This window comes from Thamnophis elegans, chromosome 3 (assembly GCF_009769535.1).
Source record: "Thamnophis elegans isolate rThaEle1 chromosome 3, rThaEle1.pri, whole genome shotgun sequence".
NCBI lineage: Eukaryota > Metazoa > Chordata > Lepidosauria > Squamata > Colubridae > Thamnophis > Thamnophis elegans.
Genome location: NC_045543.1, coordinates 134,068,569 through 134,089,857, shown reverse-complemented (window position 1 = coordinate 134,089,857; position 21,289 = coordinate 134,068,569). Strand labels below are relative to the sequence as shown.

The 21,289-nt window shown below is 40.1% G+C and overlaps 1 protein-coding gene across 1 annotated transcript in view; it reads right to left on the bottom strand.

Moving 5' to 3' along the window:
* TXNL1 (thioredoxin like 1) overlaps positions 1–21,289 on the bottom strand; it is a 40,911-nt gene that overhangs the window by 6,416 nt on the left and 13,206 nt on the right. Inside the window, exons 2-7 of the mRNA XM_032213797.1 lie at positions 11,445–11,541; positions 9,758–9,931; positions 3,705–3,827; positions 3,425–3,494; positions 2,174–2,346; positions 1,846–1,950 (exon numbers count right to left, since the gene is read on the bottom strand). Coding sequence (XP_032069688.1) covers positions 1,846–1,950; positions 2,174–2,346; positions 3,425–3,494; positions 3,705–3,827; positions 9,758–9,931; positions 11,445–11,541 — 742 coding nt within the window. The remainder of the gene's footprint in view (positions 1–1,845; positions 1,951–2,173; positions 2,347–3,424; positions 3,495–3,704; positions 3,828–9,757; positions 9,932–11,444; positions 11,542–21,289) is intronic.

The following is a 21,289-nucleotide window of genomic DNA, read 5'->3' as shown; positions in this document are numbered from 1 at the left end:
TTATCACTCCAGGTAGCTCTGTCAACTGCGGTTGTTGCTATTCACAAAGTAAAGCAAATTCTAAGCAAGGAACTTTCGACAGAGGAAGCATCCTATCACTTCCAGTCTCTCTACCTTTCTAATGTGGATCAAAGAGAGCTATCTAGAGTGGTGCGGTGGCCTAGAGGTGGAGCTCTCCCCTCACAATCAAGAGGCTGTGAGTTCGATCCTAGGTAGAGGCAGATATTTCTCTCTCCGGGCACAATGGGAATATATCTGCTGAACAAAGCTCCGTATTGGTGACAGGAAGAGCATCTGGCCATTAAATGCTCTGCTACCTCCATTCAGACTCCCCTCTGCAAGGGATTATGGGGTCATTAAAGGATGATGATGATGATCAAAGAGAACTACCTGTTTTTTTAAAAGGGGAGGGGGCTAAAGGGTATTGACTGGAGAAGGAAACAATTCAAGAGAAAATTCATTGTCATAACAACTCTTGACATTTGTAGATAAACATGTACAATCAAACTTAGCCTATGAAATAAGAAACAATGTTTATGTAAGCCTCAAACACTTCAGAATAACATCATCACACACCATGCATATTTGTAAGGTTTAAATATATTTCTTAAGTCAGGATTCCCAAAAGAATGATTGACTACTCCCGTTTTCTGCTTTCAACTTCAGAAAGCTTATTGTTTAAGGCACTATAATTACATAATCAACAAACACTGATTTCTTCTGTGTTAATCCAGAATTATTATTATTTATTATTATTATTTAAAAAACAGGGTTATTGCTAGATGATGATTTTGCTGATTCCTTCTAAAACTTGGGCCATGCGGTTAGGTGAGCTCTGCTGGTTAATATGGTTATATCATGAGTTGGATTGTGTTTAGAGACTTGGATATTTAGTTTTCTTAATTATTATTTTTGTGGCTTTGACTTCTGCATTTGGCCTAAAGTCACTTTTGGAAAAGGGGAGGCCTTAACAAATTGTTTAAATAAACAAACAAATAGTGGCTACACTGTACAACTAAGAATCCACTATCAAAGCCAGTTTTGCTATTCCAAAAAGGTCAGGTTTGTTTTATTCACTTTATAGAAGAATTATTTTTTAAACTTTTTGTAATCAGAGAGAATTTAAAAAGTATGCATTGAAGGCTGAGAAATTAAGAGTGGTTAAGCAGGAGCGGGGACACGGTGGCTCAGTGGCTAAGAGGCTGAGCTTGTCGATCAGAAAGGTCGGCAGTTCAGCGGTTCGAATCCCTAGCGCACACATAACCGAGCAAGCTCCAGTTACTCGTCCCAGCTTCTGCCAACCTAGCAGTTCGAAAGCATGTAAAAATGCAAGTAGAAAAATAGGGATGACTTTGGTGGAAATGTAATAGCATTCTGTGGGCCTTCGGCATTTAGTCATGCTGGCCATATGACCACAGAGACGTCTTTGGAGAGCGCTGGCTCTTTGGCTTTGAAACGGAGATGACAACTGCCCCCTAGTTTCAGGAACGACTAGCACATTTACCTTTACCCAAGCAGGAGCAAAGAATCATTGTGAATAAAGAATATGCTCATATTATATTATTTCTTCAATGGTTTTCCTGGTTTCTTACATTCTTTCCTCAATTTCACTTTGAGCTTTTAGGGGTAAGTAGCCACTCATGGAAATCTCTGGCTTAAGCAGTCCTTATAAGCTTTTCAGAGCAACCATGCATTCTTTGGCTCTTTACAGAATAAAGACTCCAAAGAAACAAACTCAACTTTTCTTTTTGAAAGCATTGCCAGCTATTTTTGAATATATGTATAAGATTCATACCCTATTCAAGATATAATTGTTTTTTGTTTTGAAGCCAAATTTGAACTTACCCGCTTGAAATCATTCATGTTTGTTGCTTGAACTGGTGTTCCAATAAATGTGAAATATGTAATTCTTGTTGTTTCTTCATCACCTTGATTAGACTGGACAAATAACTAAAAGGGAAGAGACAAGCACTGAATTATACATGTAAAAGTGTCAACAATCCATGAAAGAGCCAAGTTCAAAGAAAGCAAGTTAAACCCATGGAATAATAAAATAACTCAATTTTAAGTCTTGAACATGAATTCTAGGATGTCGGTACATGTTTTAAACTACAGTTTTGTTCAAGTTGGCACAATTGCATTACTGGGAAGGCAGTCAAGACTTTGTACTCACAGTTACACTGTTAACATTCTGAAATTTTACATAGCGGAGCTGAATTATGCTTTCTTCTTTAATATCATCTGGTGTTAGTTCCAGAGCTTGAGTGGGTTCGCTTCTTTCTGCTTCTTCAAAATCCATTGATCGAGGAAGGTTGATAAATATTTTTACATATTTCGGACCTTGACCTATAATAAAAACATAATCAATCCTTTTCTGAAACCTAGACTAATTCAAATTACCATATTTTTCAGAGTATAAGATGCACCTTTTTCCCTCAAAAAAGAGACTGAAAATCTGGGTGTGTCTTATACACTGAATACAGTATTTTTGGACTCCCAAAACCCCGCCCCTTCACCAAAATGGCTGTGCATAGCTTTTAGGAGGCTTTCAGAGAACTCCTGGGGGCTGGGGAGGGCAAAAATGAGCAAAAAATGGGCTGTTTTTTGTTCAATTTTGCCCCAACACTGTACAAGCCTCCTAAAGGTTATTCATGCCCTTTTTTAAAAAGGGAGGGGGGGCGTTTTCACAAAAAACGGGCTGTTTTTGGGAGGTTTCCAGAGTGCAAAAACTTTTTTTAAAAAAATTTCCTCTTTAAAATCTTGGTGCATCTTATACTCCAAAAAATACGGTATCTTAACAGAAAAGCATAACACATCAAGAAATTTCCTGCACTGAACATGAGGAGACTGTTTTGAGCGTCACACGTGAGCCAGAGCGTGTCTGAGTTTAAAATGGTTTTTAAGTTCAGACACTTTTGTGTTTGAAATAGGATATTTTGGGAAATTTTATACTGAAAAGTTTTTTTTTTAAAAAAAAAAATCAAACTTTTGCATAACTCTACCGACAAACCACTAAGCTCAACCTAAACATGAAAGATAAATGCCACTATCAAGGTAAAATCTGGTTTTATTTACATGATTGTGCTTACGGTTTAATTATTTAATGAGACCTGTATATTATTACGTATGTTGTGTACTCAAAGGCAAAGTAACATGAAAAATGGTTCCATTACAAGAAAAATGTATGTGATTTTTGAACGGAATTATTTAAGAAGTGCTGGATAGTTTGTTTTACCAAGCTCTGCTGGCATGGATTATATTTTCAATTAATTTGTTCTAACTCTGTCCTGCAATGTGGAGAACAGAAACCAGAAGAACAGAAAACTGTAGCTGATCTTTGTATTATTAAAATCAACATGGAATTAAAAAGAATACCAATGGAACTTCACTTTGAGGAATAATCTGTCTCTTTTTTTAAACTTACCATTATCAGGCCCTTGACATTTCATAGAATAAAGCTTGACCGGTTGATTAAAAGCTACCGTTATAAGCAGCTGTGGAGGAAAGGGAAAAAAAAGATTGAGAACAGAAAGTCCAAATACATGGTAGACAACACATTGCTGCACAAGTTTTGGGTTACTTGTTCCCTTGTGTCTACATCCAAATCAGAGTAGGTGATTTGAATAAATGCACAAAAGAAAACACTTGTTCTATTGAAAAATAAACAATTATTCTCCAGACAATTTTTTAAAAGTTGTTAATACCTGCTCATCACAGTCTGATTCCAAGAAGGTAGAGTCTTTACGTAAACAATTATCAAATCCATGTTCATCACTTTCATTAAGACACTCACATCCAGCTTTATTAACAAATGGCATCAAGTCCATCTGGAAGGAAAAGACAGCAGCTTTCATTACTTGGCTGTTCTGCATAAGGGACTACCTGGAACAGTGTTTCTCAACCTTAGACCCTTGAAGATGTGTGGACTTCAACTCCCAGAATCCCCCAGCCCATCTTCAAGGGGCCAAAGTTGAGAAAAAGAGACCTAGATGTTCTTAAAACAATGCCTGATTAATGAAGTTGTAAATGAATTTGAATTTTTGCAAAATGCAAAATAAGAGGCAACAGAGAGTGGGGGAAACCCCTATTTATTTGGCTGACCACACAAACGTCTACTATTCTGGAGCTGTCCATTTGTGGCAGGCAATTTCAAAACAAATTATCTTTGTTAATGGGTCGTGGTGGCTCAGTGGCTAAGATGCTGAGCTTGTTGATCAAAAAGGTAGGCAGTTCGGCGGTTCGAATCCCAAGTGCTGTGTAACGGAGTGAGCTCCTGTTACTTGTCCCAGCCTCTGCCAACCTAACAGTTCGAAAGCACGTAAAAAATGCAGATAGAAAAATAGGAACCACCTCTGGTGGTAAGGTAACATCATTCTATGTACCTTGGGCATTTAGTCATGCCGGCCACATGACCATAGCATCTTCGGACAAGCACTGGCTAGAGTCGGGAATAACTAGAACACATGTGCGAGGGGAACTTTTACCTTTATCTTGTTAATAGGTGAAAGTAGTTGCCTGGTGTCACGTCAAAGCTGCTAAACAGCACATTCTGTAAACTATTAGCATGACTTATTTTTATTCACACTAGATGCAAGGAAGTGGGGTGTGGTACAGGCAACATTTGCAAATTGAACTGGTGCAAATTCAAGTGGTCTATATTCATGGCAGTTATTTACATAAGAAAGATTCATTTGGAAAGGTAATCTGGGATATATTTACATTACAGGATTTGTCTCCATTTAGCTGTGAATTTCAAGTACTTAACATCTCAAAAGAGGTTTTTTTTTTTTTTTTTGCATTTAATGTAATTCTAGGTTTCAGCAAATACCAGCCTTCAGCAAAGTGTAATGGATTGCATTTGCTAATAGGGAAAAACAAACCCACAAGGCACTGTAGTTGCAAAGAGCCACCTACTGACCTCCTGCCCAGCCAGTAACTCGATTTGTATTTGGACCAAGAGGCAAAAACTGAGCCCTTTTAAAGGGAACAGAATATCAAACGCGGCTTAGAAATTGCAACGAAAGTGACAGCTCCAGTTGAGTGTTTTGTCACATTAAGGTTCTCATTTACACACGTGTGTCATTCTTGCTGTCAAACAAGATCGTGATTTGCAACATTCAGGAACCCAGAGGTAAGACTTGAATAAGGAAATGGTGATAAGCATTTGCTGAGAGTGATTACCTCTCAGCCCTGGAGCCAATTCCAAATACGGAGTTTGACAAAAGAGAATATAAAAACCCTGTATAAATTCTTCATTTCTGGATCCATGGAACTGATGGGTAAGAATTACAATAGAGTAAGGATTTCTTCAAGTACGGTACAGATGCTGCCCCTCTCCCTGATCAGGATTGTATCTGCACTGACGTTTGTGCCAAGCTATGATGGCTCTTTCCTTTTTCAGAAAACCCACAAAAGATTTGCATCTTTTAAAAATCAGAATGAGGTTATGTTCCATTTAAGTGCTACATGGCTCCCAACAATAAGGCCTAATATGGTTAACTTGCTTTGGTTTTGGTATAAGAACAAATGATAAATGGTGTACATATATATTATAATTGCTGAGGTTTTTTGGCCACTGTATAAATTGAATAATTGAACAATGTAAATTGAATAATAGATTCTCTTAAGATGTATTGATCTTGATCCTGCAGATTACCGTATTTTTCAGAGTATAAGGAGCCAAGGTGGTGCAGTGGTTAGGGTGCAGTACTGCAGGCCACTTCAGCTGACTGTTATCTGCAGTTCAGCGGTTCTAATCTCACCGGCTCAAGGTTGACTCAGCCTTTCATTCTTCACCGTCTGGGTGAAATGAGGACCCAGACTGTGGGGGCGATATGCTGACTCTGTAAACCGCTTAGAGAGGGCTGAAAGCCCTATGAAGCAGTATATAAGTCTAACTGCTATTGCTATACTGCTACACCTTTTTCCCTCAAAAAAGAGGGTGAAAATCTGGGTGTGTCTTACATACTGAATGCAGCATTTTTTGCCACTTTCACCCAAATGGCTATGCATAGCCTTTAGGAGGCTTTCAGAGTGGTCCTGGGGGCTGCGGAGGGCAGAAATGAGCGAAAAATGGGCTGCTTTTTGCTTGTTTTTGTTCCCCTCCTCCTCCCCAAGAGCACTCTACAAGCCTCCTAAAGGCTATTCATGCCCTTTTTTTGATAAAAAAACAGGCCCATTTCCTCCCAAAATGGGGCCATTTTTGGGATGTCTGCAGAGTGCAAAATTTTTTTTTTTTTTAATTTGCCTTTTCAAAATCCTGGTGCGTCTTATACTCCGCTGTGTTATACTCCAAAAAATATGGTACTTCGTACAGAATTCAGATTTGCTCTCTTCCGGACAAGCCAAACAACAGATCATAGGTAGTCCTTGACTTACAAACACAATTGAGCCCAATATTTGGTTATTAAGCAGTTGTTAACAGGGCTTTGTCTCATTTATGACCTCTCTTGCCACACTTGATAAGTGAATCACTGCAGTTAAGTAAGTAATATCAGTTGTTAAATGAATCTTGCTTCGCTACTGACTGCTTGTCAGAAGATTGCAAAAGGTTATCATGACCCTGGGACACTGCAACGGTCGTAAGTACGTACATGCCAGTTGCCAGGCAGCTGCATTTTGACCATGTGACCGTGGAGATGCTGCAACAATTGTTGAGTGTGAAAAACAGTCATAAGACATTTTTCAAGTTTCATTGTAACTTCGAAGTTTAGTTTACCGTATTTTTCGGAGTATAAGACACACATTTTTCCCTCAAAAAAGGTGAAACTCTGGGTGTGTCTTACACACTGAATACAGCATTTTTGGCCTCCCTAAATCTCACCCCCTTTGCAAAAATGGCCATGCATAGCATATAGGAGACTTTCCTGGGGGCTGGGGAGGGCAGAAATGACCAGAAAATGGGCCGTTTTTTGCTAGTTCTTGCCCACTCAAACCCCAGGTGCACTCTAAAAGCCTCCTAAGGGCAATGTATCACTTTTTTTTTGAAAAAAAAAACAACAAAAACCAGGCCCGTTTTCGCAAAAAATCGGCCGTTTTTGGCAGGTCTGCAGAGTACAAAAACTTTTTTTTTTTTTAAAAAAAAACTGCCTCTTCAAAATCTTGGTGCATATTATACTCTGGTATGTCTTATACTCCGAAAAATATGGTAGTTTACTTTATTATCATTGCACATCGTACAATGAAATTAAATCCCATCTTCAGTGTACATTATAACTATTAAAAAAAACAACACCAAAACACATCCTTCACATGCTATAGAATTGAAATTGAAAACCCGATATTGCATTAATGCAATTCAGTCACTAAAGGAATGATTGTAAGTCGAGAACTACTTATATACCAAAAAAAGAAATTTCCCTCTTCTTCTGTTGTAAGGATAGTCAACCTTCTCCAGGGAATTTCCTTCAGGAGATTTATGTGGTAGTCATATTCCTTCCATTCTTTTATGAATAAGAGTTTGGTTAAGCCACCATCTGTTCAGTTTATAGCAATGTATCCTGAATGGTCGGAACACTGTTTATAAAAATAAAGCACGCATTTCAGCATTGCTCACTTCAACGTGGTTATGATGTCTGCAGCTGAATGAGGGAAAGAGCTGTCCCACTTCAGACAACTGGCACTTGGAGGGAAAGCATGATGTAGCTTTCAAACATCCCTTGATATTAAAACTTTTATAAAAAAAGCAAACTAGATAAAATCAAGAATCCCAATGAGGATTCTGGCTCATGCTTTGTTTCTATAGGAAAGATAGTCTTTGACTTACAACAGCTTGTTTAGTGGCTGACGTTACAACGGCACTGACAAAAAGTGACTTAGGACCGTTTTTCACACTTACGACCATTGCAGCGTCTCCACGGCCATGATGGTTTACATCCGGATGCCTGACAACTGACTCACATTTATGACGGTTGCCGTGTCCCGGGGTCATGTGATTCCCCCTGGGCGACCTTCCGGCGAGCAAAGCCAATGGGGAAACCAGATTCACTTAAGAATCCCTGTGACTAATTTCACAGCTGCGGTGATTCACTTAACAAACGTGGCGAGAAGAGTTGTAAAATGGGGCAAAACTCACTTCACAAATTTCTCATTTTGCAACATAGATTTTGAGCTCAATTGTGGCCACAACTTGAGGACTACCTGTATTCTATATGACTTTGCTTCTACATTATTTTAAATTTTGCTATTCAATAGTTTTTGTTAAGGTAATGATGATGTAACAGCGGACCAGCTGCTGTAAGGCTGTAAACTGAGATGATGCAATGAGAATGGGTCAGCAGGGTTATCACTTTAAGAGACTGTCTATATAGGAGAGGCCCTGGGGATAGGTGGGCGTCTCTCCTCGTGTCCTAGTTCTCTGGGTATGCCTCCCTGTTATAGTTGAAGATTGATTGATTGCCTGGTATTTGCCTAATACTACGTATGTAGGTATGCGTGTGTTGTGTGTGTGTATACAGCGCATACTCTGACAGTTTTAATGTCAAGAATTATAAAAATGAGATCCAGGTTTCTGATTTCCACTGCCACATTCTTCTGCTTACTTCATATTGTGAGACGAGCAGCATATAAACTTGATAAATAAATAATATTTCCATTCAACCTGAGTTGGTGTAAACTTTAAACTTCTTCCACTATCATTTGTAACTATTACAAATCATAATAACAGCAAAAGATACTGAATTAGGTACCTCAAAAAGAACCACATTCTCAAAAGAGATACTCCTCTAGAAAAAAAATCCTTTCTGGATTTTCAACAGGATTAAAAAGGGAGTGCTAACTACTTTCAGGAGGCCTGCCCAAGCAAGATACTTCAAGTGGACTGCGCCCCAAGTTCAACAAAAAATAACCTCTCCAAAAAAGAACAACCTAACCCTGTAAATATTTAAGGGTTAAGGCTACTAAACAGATTTTAGGGTGAACGAATCTTTCACAAGAATTTCAATAGATCCAAACTCCCAATAAAATGGGATTATTACCCATCAGTCTTGCAGGCCATAAAAACAAAGGTTGTATATTCAGAGAAAATCACTGAAAGAAATAACTACCGAAGAATGGCACAGAGATCAGGGCTTTAGATAGAGAGATGGACTGATGGGAAGAGATAGCAATAGCACTTAGACATATACCGCTTTACAGTGCTTTACAGCATTTCTAAGTGGTTTTTACAACAATTTGGGTCCTCATTTTATCCAAATCCCCCCGGAAAGATGGAAGGCTGAGTCAACCTTGAGCCTGGTGAGATTTGAACTGCCAAATTGCAGGCAGTTGGCAGTCACCAGAAGTAGTCTGCAGTACTGCATTCTAACCACTGTACCACCATGGCTCATAAGAGATGAGATTAATAGATAGATAGATAGATAGATAGATAGATAGATAGATAGATAGATAGATAGATAGATAGATAGATGACCACAGCTGTCAAATTCGAGGCATCATGTGGCTGTCGTGTGACATTTTCCACCTTCGCGGAGCTGGCGTGGGCATGGCCTGTGCACAAGACATCTGGCCCGTGGGCCGCCAGTTTGGCACCCGATTTAGACACACACAAACTGTATTTGTGACTGAGATTGGAGACCACTTTGAAAAATGTTCTAATATTCTGAAACTGTTTTTAGCAATGGAGAGAAAAACCTCGGCAACCTCTGGAACTGGAAAAACAACTCGTTTATGCACAAACACTGCACCCCGAAGAAACATTCTTGTTACGTAGTGTACCGTATTAGCCGATTACAATAATGTTGAAATAAGATGCACATACGTATCCCTTTGGAATATCGGCATCCTCATTGATTCCAGGATCGTTTTCTAGATGCTGTTTGATTTTATCTTCTAATCCCACCGCATCCGCACCTTGATACTGATCAATTCGCACTTTGTTCCGGAAGAAAAGAAATGTCGGGGTTGCTGATATATTGTTAGTGGCAGCTGTCCCCTAACATTGAGAAAACCAGTAATTAGCACGGCATAGAAACATTTTAAAAGGCAGCTGGAGGCTGGAGGAGGGGGGGGGGGTGGGCAGCTTGGCTCAGCTGCAGCTAGTGTACCAATTGTGACCCTACCTGCAGCGGGAGGCACTCATTTGCACACTTATTACTCTCTTGGTTCAGTACAATGTGCTCTACAAGGACCGACTTTGAAGAGCACTTGGAAACAGTAATTGGTACAAAATAAACTGGCTGGCGCATTAGGAAGTCAAAGTGTGCTTTTTTTAATATACGTGGCAAGATGGTAAAGATATCTGATACTCTTCCTTCCTCTTATTTTCCCCAGAAAACAAGCTGAGAGAGAGAGAGATTGGCCCAAGGTTACCCAACCAACTTTCATGCGTATGGTGGAACTAGAACTCACAGTCTTCTGGTTTCTAGCATGGTGCTTAAGCACTAGACCAAAGTGGCTTCTTATAGCACTTATCTCACATTTGCTGCACTGGTTACCAATTACTTCCCATGTTTCCAGATACAGTTCAAAGTGCTGACTGTAACCTGTAAAGCCCAATATGGTCTTACACTGAGGAACTTAGCAATAGCTGTTAGATTTATATTCCGCTCCATGTTGCTTTACGACACTCTGAGCAGTTTATAAATGTCAGCATATTGCGACCATCAATTAGCAACCTTGGAAGTATGGAAGGGTTGAGTCAACCTTCAGCCAGTCAGGATCAAACTCCCTGCAGTGGGCAGAGTTAGCCTGCAATACTGCATTTTAACCGTTGCGCCACCAGGGTTCCTAAAAAAAACCTTAACAGGATCATCTTCTCCACATGGAGAGACTTGCGTAACTTGTCCTGTGCACATGCTACCACCATCTGTTGATGGTCCCCATCAACAGATAGGTGGGGTGGTTTAGTATCACTAGTAAAATGTTGTGGTTACAATACCCATATCAGGAAATTGCTTCTTTCTGGAATATAATTCCATTATTTGGGCACAGTACTCTACTACAGAAGTTAAAAGACCGAATACATTGATTTCTGACTGCAAACTGTTGTGCTTCTTAAATGTGATTAACCAATTACCCTTAACTAGGTTTTGTCAAGCTGGCCTATTTAAACATAACTAAGAGATTCCACACCACAGTTAGTGACGTAGCTAAAGCAAAGACAACATTTTCAAATTCTTCCTTAGGCTGATATTCAATGTATAGTATAAGTAGAAAAAGAACAGGTGCTTGCAAGCCTATTGTGGCAGCAAGGATGAGTTAAGACAATTTATCGTAGAAATTTTACCAAAGAAAACATGGACAAATCAATAGTTAATATAGTTTTAAGTGTTTTATCAATAATAAGCCATGATTGACTTCTTGATATACAAATCTATAGTCTTCCATTATGGTAATTATGTTTATTGACGTCAGTGGGTTCCTAAATGAAATTTATTTGCCATTTCTAAATCTGTGACAGTTGTTCATTCATAATCAGCCAAATATACATACATAGCATTACATACCTGGCACTGATGTACATCAACTTCCAAAAATGTTGCTTGGGGATATTTATTGCTCAGAGCATTGAAAACAGGAGCTACCCTCAAACAAGGACCACATCTACCAGGAAAAAAAAAAGGAAAATACACAACTGAACAACACTATTTGTCATTTAGGTAGCTACAATCAGCCTAGAGATTCAAGTTGATAATACAAACTGGAACAAAGAATAAATGAAGATAAAGATTGGTACTGGAAAAAAGATTTCTTCACATGTCCTCCATAATGTGTATAAAGCTGAAAAAATATATAGAGGCCATCACCAAGCTCAGTTGAGAAGAAAAATAGAATATACCTTCTCTGACTACCATTTTATTATAGTTGATCAGGGTGAATAAAAATCGATGATTAAAAAAAACAGATTTTTTAAAAATTTAAATTGGATTTTTTTTAAAATTTATTTTAATAAAATACTTTTGGAGTAAATCTATCTAAAGATAGTTTTCTATTTAAGATACATTAATAATTTAGTTTATTCGACATAAAATGGAACTTAATTATGTAGCATGAGGCTGTATATTGTGCAATATTGTGACTGTCGGTGAGTCAACAGCGGGTCAGAGGAGGAGCCGCTGGGGGACAGAGATGACAGTTGCTCGTTAAAAATTATGACTTAAATGGAGTCGATTTAAATCAAGCCTTTTTACTAGTGATTTAAATTGTGATTTAAAACAAATCCACCCTGGAGTTGATTTCCCCTTTACGACCTGTGGACATTAACTCCCAGAATTCCTGAGCCAGCCAATTCAATCCTCTGCTAAACACTTCATTTTTGCTAGACATTCTAAAAAAGGAATCTGAACCATAAAACATATACTCTGGGAAACAACAGGGAGGGGTCATCTTCATTCTCTTTCTTCAATGCAAGCTATCTATACTTCACTGTCTTTTACTCCTTTGGAATGACTTCCCTCTCACCTGAGAATCATTCACAATTATCATTTGCCATCATTTTATACTTGTGCTCCTGTGTTAAATGCCCCTAACACTTTAAACCAGTGATGGCGAACCTATGACACGCGTGTCAGTGCTGACACGCGTAGCCATTTGGGGTGACACGCACAGGATTTCATGCGATTCATCCTCGGCTCCTGCACGGCCGCCGAGGATGAAAGAATCTGTGCTGGAGGAACGGGGGGGGGGGACGTGTGATCTCCCCTGCCCACACTCACTTACTGTATCGCCGCCGCCCCTTTCTGAGCGCAGGGGCTGCTGGTAAGGCGTGCGTGCCGTGCGCATACACGTCATCAGCGCGGCGAGGGAGGACCCGCAGGAGAGGAGCACGGGAACAGTGCGCGCCTCTCTCCAGTCAGGCCGGCACAGAGAGTCTACTCCTGGGACTGTCGGTTACGACCGCACCACACTTATCTCAGTTCACGGCAGGGCTGTGGAGTCTGCTGCTTCCAGCTCCACGTCCTCATCAACATGCCGCTCCGGCCCGCCCCCGCTATGAATATTCATATTCTTCGCCCTCGCGTCACTAGGAATATTCATAGCAGGGGCGGGCTGGAGCGGCATGTTGATGAGGACGTGGAGCTGGAAGCAGCCGACTCCACAGCCCTGGTTCACGGCACCCCAAACAAGTTCAATAATATCAAGGGCAACATACGAAATTGACTGATGAACAAAGAAGTTACTAAGCAGGTATGTTAAATAATTTGTTTTTGGTTTATTAAATACAATTATATATTGCAATTATACATTTTTGTAGTTTAAACTATAAATTGCGCAAAATTATGTTTTTGTCGAAGTGACACACAACGTGAGTTATGCTGGGTTTTTTGCCGATTTTTGACACACCATGCCAAAAAGGTTGCCCATCACTGCTTTAAACACTTATCTTTTTTTTTTTTTGTAAGATTCAGCCCCTGAATTAAATTCTGTTTCACTATAATCCCATAAATAATCTTTCTCAATTTTTAGAAATATATCTCAGCAGTGCTGGGATTCAAATAATTTAACAACCGGTTCTCTGCCCTAATGACCAGAATTCCTGAGCCAGCCAATTCAATCCTCTGCTAAACACTTCATTTTTCCTAGATATTCTAAAAAAGGAATCTGAACCATAAAACATATACTCTGGGAAACAACAGGGAGAGGTCATCTTCATTCTCTTTCTTCAATGCAAGCTATCTATACTTCACTGTCTTTTACTCCTTTGGAATGACTTCCCTCTCACCTGAGAATCATTCACAATTATCATTTGCCATCATTTTATACTTGTGCTCCTGTGTTAAATGCCCCTAACACTTTAAACACATATCTTTTTTTTTTGTAAGATTCAGCCCCTGAATTAAATTCCGTTTCACTATAATGCTATAAATAATCTTTCTCAATTTTTAGAAATATATCTCAGCAGTGCTGGGATTCAAATAATGTAACAACCGGTTCTCTGCCCTAATGACCAGCTGGGTAGGCGTGGCTCAGTAGTCATGTGACTGGGTGGGCGTGACCAACTCAACACCACTCACGTTGATGGGCGCTTCCTCTTAGATGTTACAGTGTAATAAGGGTTAACTGGAGAGGCTGTTTCTGTAAGCAGGGCAATAAAGATTAGGCTAGAAACAGCAACAGAACGTTTCCTTCCTGCCTTCCTTACAGGATTAGCCCTGTAAAGTGTGTGTGTGGGGGGGAGATTTCTTCCAACAACCGGTTCTCCGCACTGCTTAGAAAGTTAACAACCGGTTCTCCCGAATAGGTGCGAACTGGCTGAATCCCATCACTGTATCTCAGGCAATGTTTAAAGAACATTTCAAACAAACTGAGAGAATAGGCAACTAAAAGCCTCTACTAAAAAATCCTGCAAATACAATTGAAAAGGATATCCCACATTCATAAATATTTCACAACTTATTGACAGACTTCATTCTATCCTTTTTGTCTGTTAATGATCCCGTAACCCCTTACTTCGGGATGCAGTAAGGGCCAACTGAATGGAGCAGTGTTTACTGGCCAGATGCCCTTCCTGTCACCAATACAGAGTTCGCAGCAGTTAATTACTCATTGTATCGAGAGAGAGAGAGATATCTGCCACTACCTAGGATTGAACTCACAGCCTCCTGATAGTGAGGCGAGAGCTTCACCTTTAGGCCACTGCACCACTCTTTTGACCTCATTCTATGACTTTCAAAAAACAAATCCACGAAAGCAAACTACGATAACAAATTGCAATAAAGGTAGTCCTTGACTTACAGCCATTCATTTAGTGACCATTCAAAGTTATCACAGCACTGAAAAAAGAGATTTATGATCGGTTTTCACACTTATGACCGTTGCAGCATCCCCACGATCACATGATCAAAGTCTGAGCGTTTGTAAACTGGCATGTACTCATGACAGTTGCACTGTCCTGCATTTGTAACCTTCCCAGCAGGCTTCCGGTAAGCCAAGTCAACTGGGGAAGCCATCTGGGAAGGTCACAACACTTAACAACTGCAGTAATTTACATCACATGGTAGAAAAAAGGGTTGTAAAATGGGGCAAAAGACACTTAACATCTGCCATGCATACAACAGAAATGTTGTGTACAATTGTTGTCGTTAAGTAGAGGACCCCCTGTATAATACAATAATACAATAGCAGAGTTGGAAGGGACCTTGGAGGTCTTCTAGTCCAACCCTCTGCCTAGGCAGGAAACCCTATATCATTTCAGACAAATGGCTATCCAACATCTTCTTAAAGACTTCCAGTGTTGGGGCATTCATAACTTCTGGAGACAAGCTGTTCCACTGATTAATTGTTCTAACTGTCAGGAAATTTCTCCTTAATTATAGGTTGTTTCTCTCCTTGATTAGTTTCCACCCATTGCTTCTTGTCCTGCCCTCAGGTGCCTTGGAGAATAGTTTGACTCCCTCTTCTTTGTGGCAACCCCTGAGATATTGAAACTGCTATCATGTCTCCCCTAGTCCTTCTTTTCATTAAACTACACAGAGTTTCTGCAACCGTTCTTCATATGTTTTAGTCTCCAGTCCCCTAATCATCTTTGTTGCTCTTCTCTGCACTCTTTCTAGAGTCTCCACATCTTTTCTACATTGTGACGACCAAAACCGGATGCAGTATTCCAAGTATGGCCTTACCAAGGCCTTATAAAGTGGTATTAACACTTCAGGTGATCTTGATTCTATCCCTCTGTTTATGCAGCTTAGAACTGTGTTGGCTTTTTTGGCAGCTGCTGCACACTGCTGGCTCATATGTATATCTATTTACTTATTTTTATCAGAATGAAACTAACAGTGAAAAATAAGATGACAAATTTCAGTTAAGAACAAGTCATTTAAAAAGGAAACAATGCTAAGTTGTATGCCTAGTTCAATAATGATGTATTTAGTCATTTACTGTAAGCACAGATATTCCTCAACTTACAACAGTTCATTCAGTGATTGTTCAAAGTTACAACGGCACTGAAAAAAGTGAATTATGACCATTTTTATGACCATTTCCAGCATCCCCACGATCAAGTATTCAAAACTGATTCATACTTATCACCATTGCTGTGTCCCAAGGTCACATGATCAACTTTTGTGACCTTCTGACAACCAAAGTCAATGTGGAAGCCAGATTCACTTAACAACAGGGTTACTAAGTTAACAACTTCAGGGATTCACTTAACAAATGAGGCAAGAAAGGTCATAAGACGGGGTAAAAATCACTTAACAAATGTCTCACTTAATAAGACAAATTTTGGGCTCGATGGTGATTGTAAGACGAGGACCACCTGTATTTGAACAAGTTAACTAAAGAAAAAACTGAAGAAAAAATGTATTAGATTTTAAACTAATACAATCTGCACAGTGCACAAAGGTACCGAAACACAAAAACAAAGATAGGTTTTAAATACAGTTCTACTGCAGAACAGGGAGTAGTTTCTCACTCCAAATAATGCAGAACAGCAAATTTGACAAGTCTAGTCTCTACTCTTCAACAGACCACAAGAAAGGTCAACCCTTCAGATGCACCAATTATCTCTTCCTACTGCAATTCCTCATTGTCTGGCCTATAACAGAATAGTTCAAAGCCTATAACCAAGTAATGACAAACCTTTTTTGCCTTGGGTGCCAAAAGTTCATGCGCGCTCCCGTGCCCACCCCCATAATTTAATGCCCCCACCTGCACTGTGACCCCTGTGCATGCTTGCGTGACCCCCCGCCCACTGCCTCGCGCATGCATGCATGACTTCCTTGGAGCCTGGGGAAGGCGAAAACGGCTTTCCCTGCCTCCCTGGAGGCCCTCTGGAGGCTGGAAACAACTTCCAGTGGGCCCGGTAGATCCGTTTTCTGCCCTTCCTATGCTCCAGAGGCTTTCTAGAAGCCTGGGGAAGGCAAAAATGGTCTCTCCCCCTCCCCGGACATTCTCCAGAGGCCAGAAATGGCCCATTTTCCTACTGGTGGGTTCGTTTTTCACCCTCCCCAGGCGTCAGAGGCTTTCTAGGAGGCTTCCATTCCCAAACTTCCGGTTTGCACATTGGGCGGTTTTCCCCCGAAACTTAGAAAGGGGCAAAAAATCAAGGCAGAAAATTAGCTGGCCAACGTGCGCATGCACGCTGGTGTTGACAGGACAACATCTCGTGTGCCCTCAGAAATGGCTCAATGTGCCACCACACTGAAATGAATAAAGAATACTTGATTAACAAATATTTGTTTAGCAACCGTTCAATGTCACAATGGCACTGAAAAAAGTGACTTATGTCTGCTCTTCACACTTATGACCATCGGTAGCATCCCTACTCAAAGAGGTAATGGTCACTTTCCTCAATAAATAACTGAACAATTACAGTATAGTATTTTGGCTCATTTATTTGGACTCTCTTCTAGTTGGCACCACACTTTTGAAGGAGCTTCCGTTTTTTGGGGGGTGGAGCAGGGCGCGCCAGGAGGGACTCTATGGCAAGGGGCGGGTTTTCCGGTCAGCTCCACAACTGATAGGGCTTTCGGTTAGGACGGGAAAAAGAAAAAGGACACCATGCTATGGTGGGGAAACTGGACTTCTGGTCGGCCGCAGAATTGAATGGGGGGCTTCCAGTTAGGACCTTTATGGCTCTTTGAGTGTTTAAGGTTGCTAACTCCTGCCCTAGTTGTACCTCTTAACTTTCTTTAACTTCATTGATTCAGTCTGTGTAATACTACAGTGAAGATTTATAAACTGTACTTCATCTACATGGGGCTGCCCTTGAAGAGTGTTCGAAGACTCCAATTAGTCCAGAATGCAGACGCGCGAGCGATTGTGGGTGCACCAAGGTACACCCACGTTACACCTATCCTCCGCGAGCTGCACTGGCTACCTATCAGTCTCCGAATCCGCTTCAAGGTGCTGGTCGCTACCTATAAAGTCCTACATGGCATCGGACCTGGGTACCTGAGAGACCGCCTCCTGACGATTACCTCTCTCAGACCAATTAGATCGCACAGGCTGGGTCTCCTCCGGATTCCATCTGCCAGCCAATGTCGGCTGGCGACTCCCCGGGGGAGAGCCTTCTCTGTTGCTGCTCCGGCCCTCTGGAACGAGCTCCCTGTTGAGATCCGGATCCTTACTACCCTCCTGGCCTTCCGCAAAGCCACCAAGTCCTGGCTGTTCCAGCAGGCTGGGGGGAGCTGAGAAGCATTTACCTCCACGGAAATTGTGAATGTTGGTTTTGTTTTTAATATGTTGTCTTTGTCTTGTTCCCCTCTCTCCCTTGTCTTTTGTGAGCCGCCCGGAGTCCTCCGGGAGTGGGCAGCATACAAGACAAATTAATAATAATAATAATAATAATAATAATAATAATAATAATAATAATAATAATAACTCCGCCGTTGCCGGTCCCAAGCCCGGATGAGAAAGGAGGAAGGTTGGGATCAGGTTGGCATCTGGTCCCGTAAAAAAAACCCCCGCCAACCCATACAATATGGTGAAAAAAACGAATAAGAATTCCATACCGCATCGGTCGTCGCGCGGGTTAACAAGGGCCGCGGCGGATGTTGGGGTCCCTGGACATCCGTCGACAAGTGGGCTACAAGTGGACCAGCCAACAAAACGACAAAAATATAGTGCAGATGAAAACCGTGCCATAATGGCCTGTTACTACAACTCAGAGCCAGAAAAAAGAGGATATTTAAAGCGAATGTATGAATTATGGAAACAACAATATCCAGATTCAAATGTTAGTAAACAACGACTAGCAGATCAAAGGCGATTTATTATACGGAATAAAGTGTTTAGTGAAGTTGAACATGAGGAAATTCAGGCAAATTGCAAAACCCAAAAAACAATATCACAAGCGGAAATAACTGATATTCAAGACACAACTAAAGACACTATAGTAGAACTCCCAGAAGAAGCTCTCGGGGAGGAAATAACATCACCACCACTAGAACCAGTTATCATTGAACCAACTGATGAACTAACTCAAAAACAAAAAGAATTGAAGGATAAGATCATGGAACATTTTCTGCTTAATGAGGAAAGGCAACGTTTACCATCACTAAAAACTGTGCCTAAGAAAATTTTGGCCCCTATCATGAAAATGGTTAATGCAGTGTTTTCAACAATTAAACCGGGATCCATCTTGGAAACAAACCAGTTAATGTACAGCGCAGCTGTAATAGTCACTAATGAACTAGGCATTAAAATTAAAGTGCCTAGTCACACAACAGAAAAAGCACCAAAGCCAAAGTGGAAAATCCGTTTAGAACAAAAAATCAAAAAATTAAGGGCAGATGCTAGTAACTTAAAGAACATGCATGAGCAACGACTTAAAAACAACAAAATCATAGATCGGCTAATCAGAAGATATAGATTGGATACAAGAAACATCAATGAAGCTGTAGAGATTGTAAAACAGCAGATAACAGCAACAGCTAGAAAAATTGAAAGATATGAGGCACGAATCATCCAATATAAACAAAATCAGCAATTTCGATCAGACCAACGGCGTTTTTATCAAAGTCTTAATGTGAATGGTGACACCAAAAGTGAAAAACCAGAAAAGCAGGCCACAGTTGAATTCTGGAAAGAATTGTGGGAAAATGCAAAGGACTACAACAAGGAAGCAAAGTGGATACATGACTTTGAGAAAAGCATTGGCAACAAACAAATGCAAGTATTAGAAATAACAACTGAGATGATCAAAAATCGAGTTAAAAAGGTAAAGAATTGGACATCACCTGGAAAGGACCAATTACATGGTTTCTGGCTCAAATATCTGATCAGTTTACATGCAATATTGGCCAGGCAACTGAATGAAATTTTACAAAAGGGCCAAATTGATGAATGGTTGACAACTGGAAAAACATACTTGATTCAGAAAGATCCAACTAAAGGAACAACACCTGAAAACTATAGACCAATAACATGCTTGCCAACAACCTTCAAATTACTCACAGGCATTATTGCAGATAACATGATGGATTATTTGGAAACAAACAACATCTTGCCAGTAGAGCAAAAAGGCAACAAAAGAAGGAGCAGGGGCACAAAAGATCAGCTTCTAATTGATAAAATGATATTAGAAAATTGTAAGAACAGAAAAACGAACTTGAATATGGTCTGGATTGATTACAAAAAGGCATTTGACTCACTGCCACATAGTTGGATCATAAAATGCTTAGAAACAACTGGCATTAGCAAAAATATTACATCCTTTACTGAAAAGGCAATGAAACAATGGAGAACTGAGTTGGCGGTAGGGAATGAGAGCTACGGAATGGTTAATATCAAGCGAGGAATTTTCCAGGGTGATTCACTTTCACCTCTTCTCTTCATCATCGCAATGATCCCACTATCAGTAATCTTAAAAAAAATGAAATTAGGCTACCAAACAGCCAAAAAAGCTGAAAAAATTTCGCATTTACTATATATGGATGATTTGAAACTCTATGGAAAGTCAGAAATAGAAATCCAATCATTGACAAATACAGTCCGAGTATTCAGCACCGATATTTCAATGCAGTTTGGCATGGAAAAATGCGCCACTGTATCCATAAAAAGGGGCAAAATCACTGCATCTGAGGGAGTTGAAATGCCCAATGGCCAACTAATTAAATGCAAAGAAAATGAAGCCTACAAATACTTAGGCATTCTGCAGTTGGATAACATCAAGCATGGAGAAGTAAAAACTATTGTCAGACGAGAGTACACCAACAGAGTTAGGAAAATTTTGAAATCTAAATTGAATGGTGGAAATACAATCAAAGCCATAAATACCTGGGCAATACCAGTTATAAGATACACAGCTGGCATAGTTAACTGGACACAAGCTGATTTGGACCTTTTGGACCGAAAAACCAGGAAACTAATGACAATGCACTACAGTTTACATCCACGTGGTGATACTGATAGACTATATCTGCCCCGAAAATCAGGTGGCAGAGGATTATTACAAGTGAAACAAACAGTTGAAGAAGAAAAACATGCACTGGCTGATTATTTAAAAGAAAGTCAAGAACATCTATTAATCGAAGTAAAGAACAAAAATCTACTGAAGGCCCAACAGACAAAACAAGAATACAGAAAAGATGTGATAAAATCAAGAATGGAGAGTTGGCAGAACAAAGCACTGCATGGTCAATTTCTGGAAAAAATAAAAGATAAAGTGGACAGTGAACAAACTTGGTTATGGTTAAAAACAGGTACATTAAAGAAAGAAACAGAGTCACTAATCCTGGCTGCACAAGAACAAGCTATCCGCACAAATGCCATTAAGGCCAAAATCGAAAAATCCTCTGATGATGCCAAATGCAGACTTTGCAAAGAAGCAGACGAAACTGTTGATCACATACTCAGCTGCTGTAAAAAAATCGCGCAGACTGATTATAAATTGCGGCACAATTCAGTA